Source organism: Apodemus sylvaticus, chromosome 21 (genome assembly GCF_947179515.1).
Source record: "Apodemus sylvaticus chromosome 21, mApoSyl1.1, whole genome shotgun sequence".
Lineage (NCBI taxonomy): Eukaryota > Metazoa > Chordata > Mammalia > Rodentia > Muridae > Apodemus > Apodemus sylvaticus.
Window position 1 is genome coordinate 18,948,731 of NC_067492.1, and position 17,860 is coordinate 18,966,590.

The 17,860-nt window shown below is 49.9% G+C and overlaps 1 protein-coding gene across 1 annotated transcript in view; it reads right to left on the reverse strand.

Annotated features, from left to right (window-relative positions):
- Vac14 (VAC14 component of PIKFYVE complex) overlaps window positions 1–17,860 on the reverse strand; it is a 99,527-nt gene that overhangs the window by 36,037 nt on the left and 45,630 nt on the right. The window contains exons 13-14 of the mRNA XM_052166988.1: window positions 12,764–12,920; window positions 1,409–1,541 (exon numbers count right to left, since the gene is read on the reverse strand). Of these exons, the coding sequence (XP_052022948.1) occupies window positions 1,409–1,541; window positions 12,764–12,920 (290 nt within the window). The remainder of the gene's footprint in view (window positions 1–1,408; window positions 1,542–12,763; window positions 12,921–17,860) is intronic.

Sequence of the window (17,860 nt, forward strand, 5' to 3'; positions counted from 1 at the left end):
GGGTCTCAAGCACACTGGACAGATACTCTACAGCTGAGCTGCCTGCCCAGCCCCTGAATATTGTTGATTGTCCAAAACAGGTGGGGCAGGTGCTACTTGGACCTGGTGGGCCTCCCAGAGCTCCGCCACAAACAGTTAGAAGCCCCTTCCTCCTGCTGCTCTGTCCTTTCTCATGGGTTAGCTCTTTGGCCCAGTTCCAGGGCGTCTCCCTCCATTCTCTGATGGTAATGGAGCCTGTTTCCTCCACCACCTCCCCTCTTCTACCGGGCTGAGCAGCTTCTGTGTCAGCCCCACGCCTCCTTCAGGCTTCACCTTCCCTCATCCCCCAGCTTCTCTCTCCTCCCCTCCTTCCCACTGTCTGGCTCTTTTCAGCCTCCTCAACTAGCAAATAGGAAGCTTCTTAGGGATCAACTTCAGACTCCTTCCCTTACTCGGGATTCCTTACTCCCTAAAAATTGAAACTCCACAGGGCAGAAGCAAGTAAAATACACTTTGCACAGGTTGGTGCTGAACAATTATCTGTTGACGGACTGCATCATCCATTTCCAGACTTTGCATCTTGGAACTAGGTCTCTCTTTGAAGCATCAAACTGCTGCATTGACATTTTACTTTTGATGTTCTCAAAGCAACTCAAACTCAAGCATGTGACTGTCTTTACTTTCTGATAACTCGCTCAGGGCTTAGGACCTGCAAGCTGTCCTGACTCTCCTTCCCTGTGTCCATCCTGCAGCCCATGCCCTTGACAATCTGCCTGTCTCGCTAGACCACAGCCTCGCGATTGTCTATGCATCTTGGTCCTGCTAACCTGTTCTCCCAACACAGCAATCCTTTAAATCAGAAATGTGGTCACATTACTTCCCCAACATGAAGCTCCTCACTGACCTTTGAGTATAGTTAAGAACCCACTCAACTGGGTTCTCTGTGCCATACAAGGTTAAGAGGCCCTCTATGGAGTAAGGACTGGTCTGGAGGCTGGAGGTCTGGAGACTGGTCTTGATACCCTCTCAAACAGATCTCAGTAGTTCTTGAGGGGTCTCAGCTCTGAAGAGCAACTGACTGCCATGCTGAATATACTGAGTCCCCAGAGGACGAGGAAAAAGGATGTGCGGCCTGCTTGACTTTGTGTTCAGATTCACAGCAAAATGAACTCTTCATGTACGTTCTTGCCTTCGAGTCCTCTCTAAACCAGGTCTCTTCTGGAGCTACCCTGCTCCTCCACCCTGGCTGCCACACCAATACAGTCTGACCCCCAAGCACCCTCAGCCACATAAGAACCCCACCACCTTGGGGTTTTGATTCCACTGGTCAAGAGGGAAGCCGGGAAAAGGGGCAGAGAGAAAGAAAGCAGGCGGCTGTTTTGTCACAACACACAGTGGGAGATTGAGAGCTGTGGCGTGTCTGGCTTACCTGATAATGAATGGGCCTCTGGCCTCCAGGAGCTTCCGCTCACTGCTGAACGTCTGCAGAAGGTTGATCATGAACTTGTAAAAGTAGGAGTTCATGGTGGGGGTGGAGGGAGAACATTCTAAGCCTTTGGTACCTGTACAGAAGGAAACAGCCAAGATTTCATCTGACTGTGTGTCTACAGGGATAGGATAGAATGCAATTGTAAATGCTAGAGGAGTGCGCTCTCTCTCTCTCTCTCTCTCTCTCTCTCTCTCTCTCTGTGTGTGTGTGTGTGTGTGTGTGTGTGAAGAAAGGAGAGGAAAAACCTCCAATCAAAGGTCACAGACTGGAAGCACGGATTTTATGAGCATGCCCAAGTACATACAATTTATTGGCTTACTCGAACTTAACATCTCACATGTAAGACCTCCATTAGGTGCTACACTAAAAATGAAGCAGGGCCTGGAGAGATGGCCTTGTGGTTACAGACATGTACTGCAGACTTGAGTTTGATTTTTAGCATCGACATCAGGCAGCTCAAAACTACCTGTAACTCAAGTGAATCTGACACCATCTTCTAGCCTCCATGGGACTCCGTACTCATGCACACATACCCACACGTTACACATACATATAACTCAAAATAAATCTTAAAAATAAAAACAAATGAATACAATTCTCCCCATTATCCAAACAAATTAGATATGTGTGGGGTTTACTTTGCACAATTGAGGACAATGGCCAGTCAGAGCATGGAGAGGTTACATAGCTAGCTGGGCACAGTGGTGCATGCCTTTAATCTCATCCCTGGGAAGGCAAGGGCAGAGCAGGCGGATCTCTATGAGTTTTAGGCAAGCCTGGTCTACATAGTGAGTTCTAGGACAGGGCTATATAGTGAGACCCTTTCTCAAAACAAACAACCCCAAATGACAAAAACAAACAAAAGAGAGGTTAGACAGGCGCAACTGCTCCCAGGTCAGCAAAGCTGGCAGCCCCCTTGGGGCATAAGACAAAACCCCTCCCTTGTGCTGAGAAAAGAGCGAAAGGCGCACACGATGACTGGGCTAAGGACAGCAAACACGAAGCAGAGAGGTTTGGAGCCTCGCTTAGCACTGGTAAAGAGGTAAGGTGCTCTCAGGGGGAAGTCCTCCGGTCTGCAGGGCCCTGGCTGGCTGTGGGATACAGCTCAGCTGAAAGCCTCACACCACCCGTCCTTGGGCCTGCTCCTGCCTGTGTGACCTTAGTGAAGCTTCCAGCACTGAAGGAACAAGAGGAAGGCTGATGGGATGCCGGGATTATTCTGGTGCAGGCTACTCACAGGATCCTCTTTCCTTTTTGATGCATGGTGGCCCCTAACCACAGTGCTGAAAATTAGTGTCAAGGATAGGGGGATTTCTCAGTCTGCCCAATGCAAAATTGGGACATCTTTGTCAAAAGTAACAGCATTATCAGAGTGTCATTCTTGCCCCATAGAGTATGCCTTTCAAAGCATACCACTTACAAGTTCTCAGAACATTCTTAAAGTTGTATAGAATCCACCACTAACTACAATCTCTTAATTACCCTGTCCTGGACCCTGCACGTGTCACTTTCACTTCCCAGGCTTGCCCCCAAGCCCTGAGAACAAATCCCTATCTCCATGGACTGGCCTATTCTGGACATTTTGCATGAATAAATGGAATCTAATAATGGCTTCTTTCATGCATAATGAACTCAAGCATAAACTCAAGGCTCAGTTTGGTTGCATATATCTAGTCTTCATTCACTCTGTCACTGAACAATGGACACACCATATCGCATTTGTTAATTAAGTGTTGAGTGCTTGGTGGGTTCCACTCTGTGGCTTTATGAATAATGCTGGTGACGGCAGCCATGACTTGTATATGGCCCGGTTGCCTTGCTCTTGACAATCCCTAGGAATAAAACTGCTCAGGAGCCCTCGCCAGGCCACTTTCTGCACTGGCTGTGCTGGGGCTCTACCTCTTGACATCCTCTCAAACATGTGTTACCTGTCTTTCACTATAGCCTTCCTAGTGGATACAAAGTGGTGTTTTACTGTGGCTTTGATTTGTAGTTCTCCGGTGGTAATATATATAGTGCCTATGTTTATTTCATAAATTCAGCTACTCAATTCCTCTGCGTATCTTCAGAATTGAATTACTTGTCTTTTTATTGTTATTAGAGTCCTTCATATATGAGGTTCTTATCAGATAGGTGGTTTAGAAACATTTTCTCCTCTTCTGCCGGTTTCTCTCCACTTCTTGTCAGGAACATGCTCCACTACAAAGCTACATCTCCAGCCTACTTTCGTGATACTACCCTCTGAAACAAAACTATTTGGGCTGGGATACATTTCAGTAGTAACAACATTTCAGTAGTAACAACCTACTGAGTTCAAGGTCCTGGGCTAAACTGCAAAACAAACAAAACAAAACAAAATTTCTGTGGTGTTGCAAGGCCCCATTACATGCTAGTAGGGGCTTTTACCACTGAGCTACACGGTCAGTCCCACAAAACTGGTTAAGTCCTATGACTTTTTTTTCTATTGTCTGCTCAAGCTTTTGAGATAGTAGGGTTAAACAGGGCCAACTGAGGCAGCAGATGCCTTCAATTTCTGATCTGGCCTCTCTGGTTCAGAAGCCTCTCTTCCTGAAAGGGCAGGCAGGCACGCGCACAAGGTAGGTGGATGCAGGGGACCTTGAAGATCACGCCTGGCTGTGGGAACACATGAGCCTCCAGAATCGTCAGGACAAGTACACAATACAGTGTAAAAAACAACCAGGGCATCAGCTCCCAAGGGAGCTGGTGGTGGCCAGTGGCCACAGGGCCCTGAAGCACCCCAGGAGTCCTGCTTTGTGTTTCTCTCCATCTTTATAGGGAAGTGGCTGGAATTAGAAGGCATTTTTCATTCTTCTCCTTCCCTCAGCTGCAGATGCTGCATCCTTCAAGCCGTCATCCTCACTGCAGACTCCTGTACCCCCAAACCCTGCACACTTCCACACCCTGCCATCGCGAATCCCAAGACGGTTCTAGACAACATCCTCCCAGACAACTGCACGGGGACCCTTGAGCGAAAACCAGCTTAAGGGCAGGCTGCATTCAACTTTCTGTGTTTGTTCTGCATTGTTCTGGGTCCTGTTGAAGGCAGCCTGGCTGCTTTGGTCCTGAGTGACTTTGGAATGGCAAACAGTCTCTGCTCCCTGGCCCAGAGGGGCTGTTTGTAGAATTGTGTCAAATTCTTACAGGTCAAGAAATTTCAGGCCCAGCTGGGGCTGATCTTAGAAGAGGTGGCCGAGGACACAGCTGTTGCGACAGCCCTGCCTCCCCACCCTCACCCACAGGAGAAAAGTTAAGTGGTGGCTGTCATGTCTAGCTACCTGTCCTGCACTCCCAGGGACACGTGGCTTCTCTCGGGTGTCTCTCTGCACTGTCTGGCTCGTCTCCTTCCGGCCTCTGTGAGTGCTCCAGGGTCATCCCACTCTCAGGCCTGAGGCCACTAGGCTTCAAGTACTTGGGACCAATGAATACAGTAACCATAAAATAAGTCCTCCCTGTCTGTGGCTATCTGGGAGCCGTAAGGAACTGGGCACTCCCAGAACACTGGAATTCCAGCCTCACAGGGGCATGGAAAATCAAGCACCCAGCATGGTGCTTGGCCTCAGTTTCTTAACCTATAAGTAGGGGCAGTAAGAGTGCCCAACAACTGAGGCAACACATGGAATGTGCTGGGTAACACATGCCACACGTAGTGCTCAATAAATAGAGTGTGTGTGACATCAGCAAATGTCTCCTGTCCTGGAGCACCATGTGGAGCAGACTGCGTTCATTCCTTGTAGAACAGGCTGACCACATAGGGAGAATTAGGATCTCAAATTCACAGAGTTCTGCTGGGGTGCTCAGGGAGAAAGAGAAGGCGTTGTCTGTGACCTGCTCTATCTCGGCTAACAGACTGGCCAAGACAACACGAGAGATGGCTTGGGGTTACCCTGGACACATTTCTGCTCTTCTTAGAAAGGGGTCTCATTGGTCCAAATGGATTCTCAGTGCCTGGGCTAAATGGTGGTGGCCTGTAGTGGACAGAGAGAGAGCACATGGGACAAGTGACCTAGTTCTTAGGAGCAGTCCTTCAGGTAAGCCCATCATTGTTCAAAGACCACACACAGGAAAAAGCCGACATCCCAGACTGGAGCCGTGGACCTTTCCCAAGATTCAGCCATGGGAAGCTCAGACAAGGCAGTTTAGGGGAGCCCCCAGAGCCCCAGGTTGGCCTGTAGTAAGTGCGGCCTCCAAGAGAAGGACTTCTGACCTTAGAACCTCACTTGCAGGAAGACATTGTACCCATGGAAGGCACGAGTCCCAGGCAAGAAAGGGGAGCTGTCAGTGTTCACTGGGGACAGCGGCAGGGTCTGTGAGAGCTTCCTCCACCTTGCTTTTACCCTTTGCTCAACCTCCTGACCTCAGCAGCCTTCAGGCCTGCTGTCTGGGAAACCCAAGGAAGAAGGCTCCTGTAAGCCTGTTAGACTCTGGCCTCTGTCCAGGCCTCCCCTCAGAGAGACCAACAGACCCCAGATGGGACACTGTCCGTGCCTGCCTCCAGGCACGCCCATACAGTCACACTGCACCTGAAAAGTGAGTTTAGATCAAAGACCTGACATCCTGCTCTGCACTGCTTCCTTGCTGCTGTCTGGGAAACCGGAGTGCTTGGGTGCAGACTCTTGAGGTAAACTTCCCCCATCCTAAAAAGGCATAAATCGTCTCCTCTCCTGCCCGGTGAACACTGACTTTCTTTAGAAGGCCCACCATGCTCCCTCCCTCTGCTGCTGGGTCTGGAACTCTCCTTCCTTGGAACTCCCACTATGTTGCTGCCTTCTCTGCCTCTTTTTGTCTTTTGTGTTTAAGAAACACCTAATAAATTCTTCAGTTGCCAGTAATCTGACTCAGATCCTTTTGAATCAGCTGGCCTATCCAGAACCTAATGGTTCTTGGCTGGGGCTGGGGACCTTGGGAAGGGAGGAGGGAAGAACAAACTGGTCCCAGGAGTGTGACTGCACTGATATCTGCCTCACTGCTGCCTGCACCTCCCAGGGGACAGCCAAGCACCTCCACCAGCCTCTTCCACCCACACCTGGGTCTTGTTCATCTGGTTGTGCAGTCAGTAGTGGCTCTGTCTCACTCAACAAGAGCTGATGTTCTACATGCCTGAGGATAGGTAGAGCTGGGTCTGGCTCAGTAGCCTGATTTAGGGTATGCCTTTCAGATCTGCATCTGGATAGAGCCCTCAGCATTACCAACAGTGCAGTTTTGTAGGTCCACTCAAATAGTGGACAAATTGCTTTGGTGAGAACCAGCAGGCCAGGAAGGAGAGAAGAGAGCTGTGTGTCTCAGGGGCTCTTCCTGAAGGGCTGAGAAGAACAGGATCTCCATTTCCTGACCCAAAGATGACAGGGATGTGAGGGAGAGTGCAGTCTCTTAGCCACACAGATCTGCCTTGTAGTTCTGGTTTGGGCAAGGAAGAAGTCTGTGGGACTCTGGAAAGAGGCTCACGTGACTGACTGCTCAGGGGCAGACAGATGCTGTGGGGAGTCCTCTGTATACAAAGACAGGCCGGTGTGGTGGTGGCTGGGGAGCCAGCCCTGCAGATGTTGCTAAGTGAAACCTGATGTGGCGACATGAGAATCTGCAGAGCGTCTCACAAACAACCTTCCCTGGGATGTTTTGGATTGATCGAGTTTTGCGGCTATGACGTGAAGGAGCCTCACATGTCAGGATAAAAATAGCTCTGGCCTCAATACACAACCCAAGTTACAGTGCAACAGAACCAGATGCAAAAACATTAGCCACTGAGCTCAGACTCCACTTGCAAGGTTCCAGCTTCCTTCTCTACCCCCTTCCCTGCTGAGGTCAGGGCCACGGATCTGAGCAGCCCAACAAGAGCCATTAAGATCTGCTGACTTGAGGAGGCAGAGAAAGAAAGGGCCAGTGGCCGTGGAAAGCACACCCAAAAGACCAAGGGAAGAGGTTAGACCTAGACTCTGGCTGATTTAGCCAGGCCGTGGAAACAGCTGGCCTCCCATTTGTGTAGGGGAAAGGAATACAGTCAGTCCATTCTTAACACAGAAAGTGCTTCATGAAGCTGGGTGCGGTGGTGCACACCTTTAATCTCAGCATTCTGAATGTAGAGGCAGGAGGATCTCTCTGAGTCCAGGCCATCCTGGTCTACAGAGAGAGCTCTAAAACAGCCAGGGCTAACTAGGGAAACCCTGTCTCTAAGCAAAACAAAACAAAACAAAACAAAACAAGCAAACACACAACAATAACAACAAAAACTTCACAGAAGGGAAGCGGCTGGGAAGCTGGCCTAGGTCAAAGGGGAAGACGGGGAAGGAGCAACCTCCCTGGAATTAAGTAGTTGGGAGAGAAGGAGTCCAAGCTAGGTTTTCTTTTTTTGTTTTTAAAGAAGGAGTTGTAGAACCGGAGGCAGCAGCCCTTCCATGGTTTCATGGATTGAAGGACATAACACCAACCCCCTGCAACCTGGTCCTGGAAGTAACTGCCCAAGACAGCAGCTGGAGCCTCACCAATATCTGGGAGGCGTTCCACTGTTTGGCTCACAAGACAAGATAATGGGCCAAAGAAGGAAGGGCTCAGGGGTAATTCCAAACTTTTAGGGTAGTGGTGGGTCCACACCTGCTATCAGGAAGGGGCTGCCACTGAAGCTAAAGGGAGAGGGCTAGGACTGACAAGACCAACCAACAAGGAGCCTTGTTGCAGGACCAAGGGACACCTTTCTGGACAATGGGCCTGGGGAACACCAGCTCACTCTTGGTGACCTGTTCCCAGTCATCCTTTATTTTGATCATCTCTCATCCTTGCTGGGTACCTGCTGTTAGGGACTCAAAACATGAATAAAACCTAGCTCTTGTAGCCTGAGACGTACACAGGTACACACAAAACATTTGGTAATCCTGATAAAATCTGAGTCTAGAAGCTGGGATGATCTGTGTGCTTGCAGTTCTTATGACTCTGGGCTATTTCTGATTTGGAACCTATACCTCTGCACCTTGAGCCAAGGTTTCCTCACAGCCAAGAGCAAACAGGTCAGTTCCACCATGCACTCTGACAAGCTTGAGGGGCTAAAGGGAAGGCATCCTTGCAGAGGATGTCACCAGAACTGACCGGAGGGATCCAGTGATACCAAGGACGGATGTTTCTCACTGCAGAGGATTGACTGACCTCAGTCCTGCCTCTGCAGCAGCTCCCAGAGCCCCGAGCACTGCAGCCCAGTACAAGATGAGGAGGTAGTTCCTGAAGCAGGAATCTACTCCAGGGCACAGGGGCAGAGGTTTCTGTTGCCTCCTAGGTGAAAGATGTATAGGCAGAGACCTTTGAGGTTCAAAGAGCAAGAGGCAAGGCTCTCAGAGAAGCTGTGATATGGTCAGCTGTGCTTATAGTGAGCAGAAGGCAGGGCAGGAAATGAGGCTCTATGTAGCAAGAGGCCAGAATGGGGTCCTTGGAATCACTGTGAAGAACTACTTCTTGGGGAATTCTAGAGAAGGTTGGAGCCACAGTTGGTAAGAGGGCACTAAGACCAGCTCAGACCGCTAGCTAGGCTCCTCCCCTTATGCGAAGAAACCTTCAAGAGCTGTAAGTGGATTAGCCAGGTACAGATGCCTGCCAGCACCCTCGATCAAGGGATTAAAGCATGCTCTCCTCTCAGAGGTACTGGATGGAGCTGGGGTGATCCAGGTGAACAGTCCTACAGAGGGTTCAGCACAGAGCCAGTTTCAATCAGCACATGGCCAATGCTGTCAGCTACTGTGACCACTGTTACTACAGGGAGAAGTGGTCTAGTTCCTGAAAGCCTCCTAGGTTTCTTCCAGGACTTGTCTGGTGACAGGGAGAAACTGCTGACATCTGGTCATACTGGCTTGGGATGTAGGGAATGAAATGGAATTGAAACATTTTACCTTTGCCCTTTTCAGACCCAGAGGTGGAGACATTTCAGAGCAGTGATCCCTGCAGGGCATGTTGCCACGCTTAGTTTTTAGTCATTGGTGGTGGTGTGTGCTTGCTGAGCCTGTCCAGCATCCCAGCTCCTCCCTAGTGGTGGTGCGTGCCTGTAATCCTAGCCCAGGGGAGGTGGAGGCTGGATGACTTAAAAATTAAGATTATTCTTGGCTACCTGATAGATTTAAGTCTAGCCTGGAATACATGAGACCCTGCTTAAAAAAGAAAAGAAAAGAAAAAGAAAAGAGTGGATCACCATAAGAAGGGAAGTCACGGCAGCCTGGAATTTCAGGTCAACTTTCCGACCTGCCATGACTTTCAGCCCAGCTTGTTCCTGCTGCTTACCTGGCTGAGGGTCCAGAGGACAGCTGGGTCTCCCCAGGCCTGATATCTACCTGAGAGCAGAGCTGTCTAACGCCTTGGGAGCTCCTGGGTCCGACTAACTGTTTTGTAAGTACTCTGGGTCAGGGTGGGCCCACAGAGGCCTGCTTACTGCCCTTCTTCCCACAGCCTGGCCACACACCTGCAGATTCCTTGAGTCAGGCAGAGATGGTATACAACGAGCTGAGCCCCGGCTCAGCTCCGGGGCCCAGGGTGGGCGTGGCTCTGCTCAGAGGCCCTTGCCTAGGCAGCTCTCCTGTTGCTCTGGAGGTAGTTCCTCTCTGGTCAAGAAGGAAGGAGGTGGGGCCGAGACCTGCGTCTCTGTGCTGGAGAGAGATGTTTATGCTAAGTCAGGCAAGAGGAAAAATCCCATATGGGCAACTCTGTCTCCTCCAGCACCCTGGGGACCACTGTAGTGGTGCATCTGGGCCAACAAAGCACTCACCCAGGCGTGTGATGGGTCTTTCCCCCCTACCACTGTGTGGGATCTGCACCATTTGAGTTTACAGATCTGACATGAAAGAGAGGCCATTGGTTTTCCTGCAGATGCCCTGATGTTGCCTTCTAGAAAGTTCCTGCACAGAGGAGAGTGGAGTGACTTCCTCTTATGGGACACAGCACTGCTGTCTCAGGTTCTCAGAGCTGTGTCCTAGAGAAGTATAAGACAGTGGACTGAGTCCACGTGCATCCTCTGTCCATGTGTAGGGTGCTCAGGCTCTCCCACTGTTCTGCACCACCACACCACCACAGTGCATGCCTGGAAAGTACTCTGGGAAGAGAGGCCAGCAGAGGAATGAGGACACTTCCTGCATGCTTTCTAACCTCAACAACACCCCAGAGGCAGCTGTGCCAGGAGAGGGCAGAGGACAGACTGGTTTCCTGCATTCCTTTATTACTGATTTGCTCTTGACCTTCCAGAGCCACGAACACACTTGTAAACTCTGATGCCGGCTGCAGATGTGCATGTGTGAATTTGTCTACCCACAAATGTGCATGTGTGAGTGGGTCTGCCCACAAATGTGCATGTGTGAATGCATCTGCCAAGGGGTCTCATAGCTCTGAGTTCCACAAATGGCTCAGGCTAACTTTGTGACTCTCAGTATCCTGGGTTTGTGAAAGAAATCACAGCTCTGGCTATAGGCACTTCCCTGGGATTCTTTTCAGGACTGACTTTTTTACCATCTGGGATGTTTTGTTGTTGTTTTTCCTATGATTTCTGAGTGTCTCTGGCTGAGGTGAGCCATTCTGATAGTTTCTGCAGGCCAGGGTAAGAGTCTCTACCTATTTTGGCGGGATGGGGAGCTGAGATTCAGAGTTTTCTGCCAGCTAAGTTTCCTCAGCTCTGGTCTCTAAGCAGCAGCATGAGTTTGATATCCCAGTGCTCTGAGGAACCTTGCAGGATCCCAACTCTAGGGTGGGTGGCCAAAGCAGTTAGTTTCTTGGCTCATACCATTAGTAGCATGAATCCACATTTCAGCTATCAAGTTTTCTAAGCTTGGGAGGGAGAGAAAACATGCTTACAGGGAAGGGAAGGACCACTGAGGATCCTGAGAGGACTAGGTATCCCAGTCTGGAAAGGATACTGCTGCTGTCACTCTGAGGATACAGAAGATGGTAGCATGCTGTCTCCTGGGGAGGAAAGGCTGAGGGTCATCGCAGGGCTCCTCTCTTCTGGGCTCCTCCCTGTCCCCATCTCTCCTATCTAAGGAAAAGCCTTCTCTCTATCTTACTTAGCTCCCACTGTTCTGCACCACTACACTTGATTTCTGCCATCTCCAATTTTGGAACTGGCCCCTATATACTAACTTAGAGACAGAGGGTACACAGTGAATTCCTCTGCTGAGGGACAGGTGGGAGCCACAGCAGAGGTCCTGGCATTAGGATCTGGGAGCTAATGGCTGCCCAGGGGAAGCTGGTCTCCTGAGTGAGGAAGTGATGGCATCCTGGGGAAATGGGAGGGGGGGAGCCAGGATGCTGTTAAAGTTCATCACTCTAACCCATCAGGGAGAGCCTGCAGCCTGGGCTCCCATGTGCTTCCTGATACAGGGCTTGAGTGGCCCATGACTTTGTCATGGATGAGTGTCCTCAGCACATGGCCTTCTGTGGTTTGACTTGCCATATCCAGGGGTGCACCAAGTCCTGTGGAGCTCAGCAAATACTGGGAACTTCTTAGACACTGGGCATGGTGTCTGGCCAAACATAGGGGAGCTATTCCTGGGGCAGTGCAGGTATTAATATGGGCCTGGGGCTAGGGCCTAGAATGCCACAGAGCGTCAGGAGGAACAATGTCACTGGAAGGTTGTGAGTCTATGAGAAGCTAATGAGGTCCTGGTGTCTAGACGGCATGAGGGGTTCAAGGGACAAAGACCTGGCAAACATCCAAGACCCACCAGGTAATTCCTACCAACCTGTGTCCTTGGCCTTTTTAAGGATCTCACAGCTGAGGGAGGTGGTCTCTGCCTGGGAAGGGAGGGGCTATGGGCAGCGTGGCCATGGAGAAGAGAGCTACTTGCCATCCCGAAGAACAAGCACTAGGAATGCCTTGCTACCTTTACTTGCAAGGACAGCCCGGAAACAGCGTGTTTGAATTATCCTGTCTCTTGCCTGGGCTGCCTGCCATGCTGGGCTATTCTGAGCTTCAGTGAGGAGGAAATGGCTGCCTAGCTTTCTTCCACCTGTGAGACCCAAGACTGAAGGTCCTGGCTGGCTGCCTGTGGTGGAGAAATTGCCTCAGAGGGTTTTGTGCTTAGTCAGTGATTCAAAAACATCAAAAGGGTTGAAGATGAGGGAAAAGGGTTGTGAGGGTTTCTTCATGGGCTAATGGAGCGTGAGCCAGGAGGCAGGAGGCTGCCTCTTGTGGTAGAAGACCACAGGCAGGCAATCTACTGACCCTCATAAATGGCAGAACAGATTTATAAGGACTTCTTGGGCTAGAATAAGACTCAATACTAGCATTTCTTAGGCCAGATCCCTCAGGGAAATACTTACTGGGAGGGTTTAGTAGGTTGGCTCTGCCGGAGGTGGGCACCTGAAGCTCCGAGTGGTGGACTCGGAGGTCAGGGCCATCAGGTGCGCCTGGGTCATCCGTCTGGCCTGCAGGGGAGGAAGCAATTTCTGCCAACACTTCCAGATCCTTCAAGACAACCTGGGGAGACAAGCGGAGGATAAAGGACAGACTCCCTACTGTGAGCTGAGCTGACGTGGTAGAGGTAAGTCTGCAATGGGGAGTGGCTTGCAGGGTAGGAGGGTCTGTAGACCATGTGCTGCTGTTCGCCTGTGCTTGGGAAAATGTGGTGAAGGTATGGATTCAGAGGCCACTGATGGCGGTGCCTGGAGAGGAAGTTGAGCAGGCGGGAGAATCTTTTCCCGCAGCCCATCTCTCTGTATCTCAACAAGGACTGGAGGGACTCCTTGTGATGCAGTCCTGGGCATCAGCATGAGCCGTACATAGGATGTATCTCAGTCTCTGTACAGTATGAGGCCTTGGCCCTGCCCACCGCTGTCCATAGAACAGCTGTCACTGCAGAGGTGACATCAGGCCGCAGAGTCCAAAGGGCCCTCCCTCTATGCTTTGGGTGTGAGTCTGGCCTCCTGTGCTAAAAGGCTTCCTAACACTCAGACAGGACTGCCTCTCAAGAGTTTCCATTTAGCCTTAGACAGGCGAGGTAAGGCCTCTCCAGCTGCCTTCCTGCCTACTGTGCTCTTCCAAGGAGAGGCATGTTGCTCTGGGCCATATGGTCCTCTTTCCTCTACGGCTGCCCTTAAAGGGCCAGTAGCCCTGGAAACTACACTATCTTCACTTGACACCAGAGCTGCAGGATGGCAAAGCCCATCCCACTGTGGCACTAAACAGTGGGCACCAGAGAAAGGTCAGGGACACGCCCTGTGGGAAAGGCATCATCATGGATGCATACCCCTTTGTGTGTCAGTCCCAAAAGCTGCAGTCTACACTCCCCCCACAGGGAGCCCCTCCCACTGCAGGTCCTGCAAGCACTTTCTGCTCCCAATCTTCAGTTCACAAGAATGCCTGCCTCTGCCTCACCCACAGGTATATCCCTAGGACTAACCCTGCACATGCTCAGCAAACATCAGGTGACAATAGGGACAACTGCGTCTTTTACTGGACTGCTTTAAACCCAGATCAAGAAAGAATTAACCATGGGGGGTGGTGGTGTGTAAGAACCACAGTAGATAAAGGACAGTGGAAAAGCTGCCAGCTCTGGGGTTGGGGCCGATAGGTTAGGGAAATATGGTAAATACACGGTCAAGGCAAGGCTAAACTGAGGTTCCTTTTGGGGGTGTTGAAATGTTCTGGAATCAGTGACAATGGCTGCTAAACCCTGTAAGTACAAATGTTCCTCAAGTGAAGATGGGGTTATATCCTAACATACAAACTGCAATTTGAAAATATCATGATCATGACTGCACTCCACATACCCAACCTATGAATGCTAGAGTTCAGCCAAACAGTATGCTGCAGAGGACGACCTGCTTCCTTTCAAGATCACAAGGCTAACTGGGAACTGCCCAGCATTAAAGAGTATAAAGTGTGGTGGTGTCCACCTGTGATCTCAACACTCGGGAGATACAGGTAGGATCAGTTTGGGGTTGGCAGAGGGCTCAGTGGGTAAAATGCTTGCCATGCATCAGATCTCTACCATCCATGGAAAAAGGCAGGCATAGTGGCACCCCGTGCTGGAGGAGACAAAGGAGACAGGCAAATTCGGGCCTTGCAGGCCAGCCAGGCTAGTTAAAATGGTGAGTGAGCTCCAGGTTCAGTAAGAGACTAACTCTATCTCAAAAAGGTATAAAGGGCAGGCAAGATGGCTTCTTAGCAGGTAAAACCATTTGTCATCTAACCTGCCAATCTAAGATCAATTTCCAGAACTCACAAGATAGAAGGAAAGGACCAGCCACCACCGTTGTCCTCTGACCTTCCTGTACATACAGATGCATGTATGTAACAGTGGAAAGGATATGGTATCTGAAGTACGAAAGTGGTCCTATCAGTTCAGGTAACAAACAAGTCAGTGTCCTAGCCTACATAATCGGGTTGTCACTTTTCCTAGTTCCTGCTGGCCAGCTTCCTGTCCCCTTGCTGAGGTTCCCTCTGCCTGCTTGCACTTTCTGGTGTCTGGTCTTCTCTAGGCTACATCACGTTTGGCACATGAACTCAACCCCTGCACCTTGACCTCCTCCAGGATGCTCACGGCATCACTCACAGATGCCGCCCCCACTGTTTCCTCACTCCAGGCACTCTAGGCCCTGCCCGAGCTTCTCCCCTGTGTAAGAGCTGAGCTGCAGGAGGCACTGGGCTGTCGGAGGGAGTCAAAACCATTCTTGCCTATGACTGTGAGCACAAGAAGCAACAAAGCTTTGCCAGAAGCTCATCCCTGACTGTCCTTTCATGCACTGGAACTTGGGTGTTAGCTGCTCTTGGAATGGGCTCTATTTGTTGAGTGGTGGGGAAATGGATCTGTAGTGGCTGCAAAACATGGCCCCACATAGCTCTGTCAGATGGCAGGCCAAGAACCAGAGGACCCTAGGTGGGTTAGTGTGCAGGCCGAGGGCTCTGTCTCCTGAGGGGAGGAGTGTCTGGCAGCTTCACTGCTCCAGGAATGGAAGAGACAGACAGACAAAAGAGGGTGTGGTGGGGAAGCAGACAGCACAGTTATGTAGAGTTTTAAAAAAGTTTTTAAAAAGCCCCCATCATTCTCTGGTACTCCATTTCACAAGTAAGTCACAGGTCAGGGATGGTAAACTAGATCTAGGACTTGGAGTTGGGGGAAAGTATGGGGTGAATCACCCAAAACTAAACAACAGCAAGGCAAGAATCAAGCCAAGAGATCTACAGTAATTAAACAGAGTTTCCGCAGGGATGCTCCTACTCGTAGGTGTTACCAAGAGAACTGCAAGTATATGTTCACACAAACACTTCCATGTGAACATTCACACTAGCCCGGACAACGGAAAGGTCCCTCTTCTGATAAACAGAATGGGGTACATCCACTCCACAGAATATGACCTGGTCATAAAAGGAAATGAGGAAGGGGGCCTGGCTCAGTGGGTAAAAGCACCTGCTGTACAGACAGGATAAGCTGCAGGGCACATTTGTACTGCCAGTGCTCCTAAGTGAATGGGAGCAGACACAGTCTGGCGTAAGCAGTATGTCAGAAATGACAGAGGCCTGACTCAGGAAGGCACAGGGTAACAACTGACTCTTCAGAGGCGTCCTTGATAATGGCATGTGCACACAGCACACACACAAATAAATAAAGATACTGGACTCTGTAGCAACACAAAGAGGCTTATAAACACTTGCTAAGTCAAAAAAGGCAGACACAAAAGGCTACAAACCGCAGTGGTTATATGGAATGTCTAGAAGGACACATCTGAAAGGACGAAAGTACATTTGTGGTTGCCAGCAGCTAGGGACGAGACGTCTAATGGGTAGAGTTATTTTCTTGGGGGAAGAGTAGAAAGATGAAATATCTTGGAATCAGGTAGTAGTGATGGCCGTGCAACCTTATAAAAAACATCTTAAAAACTGCTGAGTTTTGGTATATGTATGAAAAAAATGTAAAGTTTCAAGTAGGTAACCTCTCATTCAGTGCTGCTTGCACCAGTGCCCAAGTGGACATTCTTTCTATGGTCTGACAACTGATTCAGATTCTGGAGAAATGACGATGAAGAGAAGGTCACTTTGGTTTTCTTCTAGAACTCTGCTTCTTCCAGTCATGCTGTCCTTCTCAGATCTGTCCGTGCAAGCAGACAGGGCCACATGCCCTCTGAGCAATAAATCCTGCAGGTCCAATGCTCTGAGTGAGAAAAAGCATGACCCAGCAAGGCTAACTGGGACCTGGCACACATTATACCAGGCCAGCTCTTGCAAGAGTTCTGGCACCAGTGCAGGCACATTAGACACTAGATGTCCAAAAGGCACCTCTTCCCAGCTGATGTGATACCCAGGAAGAGCCAGCAGCCTGCAAGAAGAATGGTCTGTACAAGAAAGAAGCAGCTCCAGCACCAGGCTATGAGGGACAAGGAGACCAGAGGAGCACGCTATAGTTGAGAACACTCTTAACCACCAGTAAGTATCACCTTATACTCTACAGGAGGAATCTGAGATTGTACAGTCACCAGCTCAACATAAACAGTGTCTGCTTCATACTCAGCTCTGGTTCTGAAGCCTAAGCCTGCTAATCAAACTACTCAGGGCTTTGTGGTCAGACAGTCCAGATTTCCAACTGCCACCCCACATCAGTTAATGTCCAACATAGCTCTCTTCTTCCTAACACCTACTGAGCAGCTCCAATGGTTCTGCTTTGGCTATAGGAGACACAGGGCTGAACAGGACAGGCTCTGCCAGAGCCACAGGCCATAGGATGCAAAAACATTTCATTTACTTGAGAGAGAACCTTTGGGCTTCAGGAACCAGCAGTGTCCACCAAGGGCATGTGGCGTGCGTGCACACACACACAGCATGGGGTACACATTTGAAGCATTCTTTTAACTAGCACAAGCTGTTTATGGATATAGAGAATACGGTGGTACATTCCTGTGGTGGTTTAGCTCCAGAGAGGGATGTCAGGTGGAGGGATATATAGTAAGAAATCAGGCTCAAGTGGTAGCTAGGGTGGACATCCTGAGCTTATGACCCACACAAAAGAATCTGGGTTCCATTTAGTAGGTAACAGCATCTGTTTCCCTGTATGTACAAATGGAGGCTTGATCAAGCACGACTGCCCTGAAGGCTGTGAGAGACAAGCTGGCCCTCTGTGCTGAAGGATTCACTCAACTGTCAACAGGAACTGAAAATATTAGGTGATGTGCACCTATGCAGGACATATAAAGGCTTTTTCCTGGTCTTAGTTTCTAAATGTGGAAGAGTAACAGATATTGCCACAGTGTTTAATTGTATTAGGTATAATACGTCACTGAGAGATGATTTAAAGTGCATGGGACAATGTATGTAGGTTATATGCAAATACTGGCCCATTTTATAGAAACAATATGAGCATCTTCAGATTCTGGAATCCAGAGGGTCCCCTATGGGTATCCCCTATGGATACCAACGAACAAGGA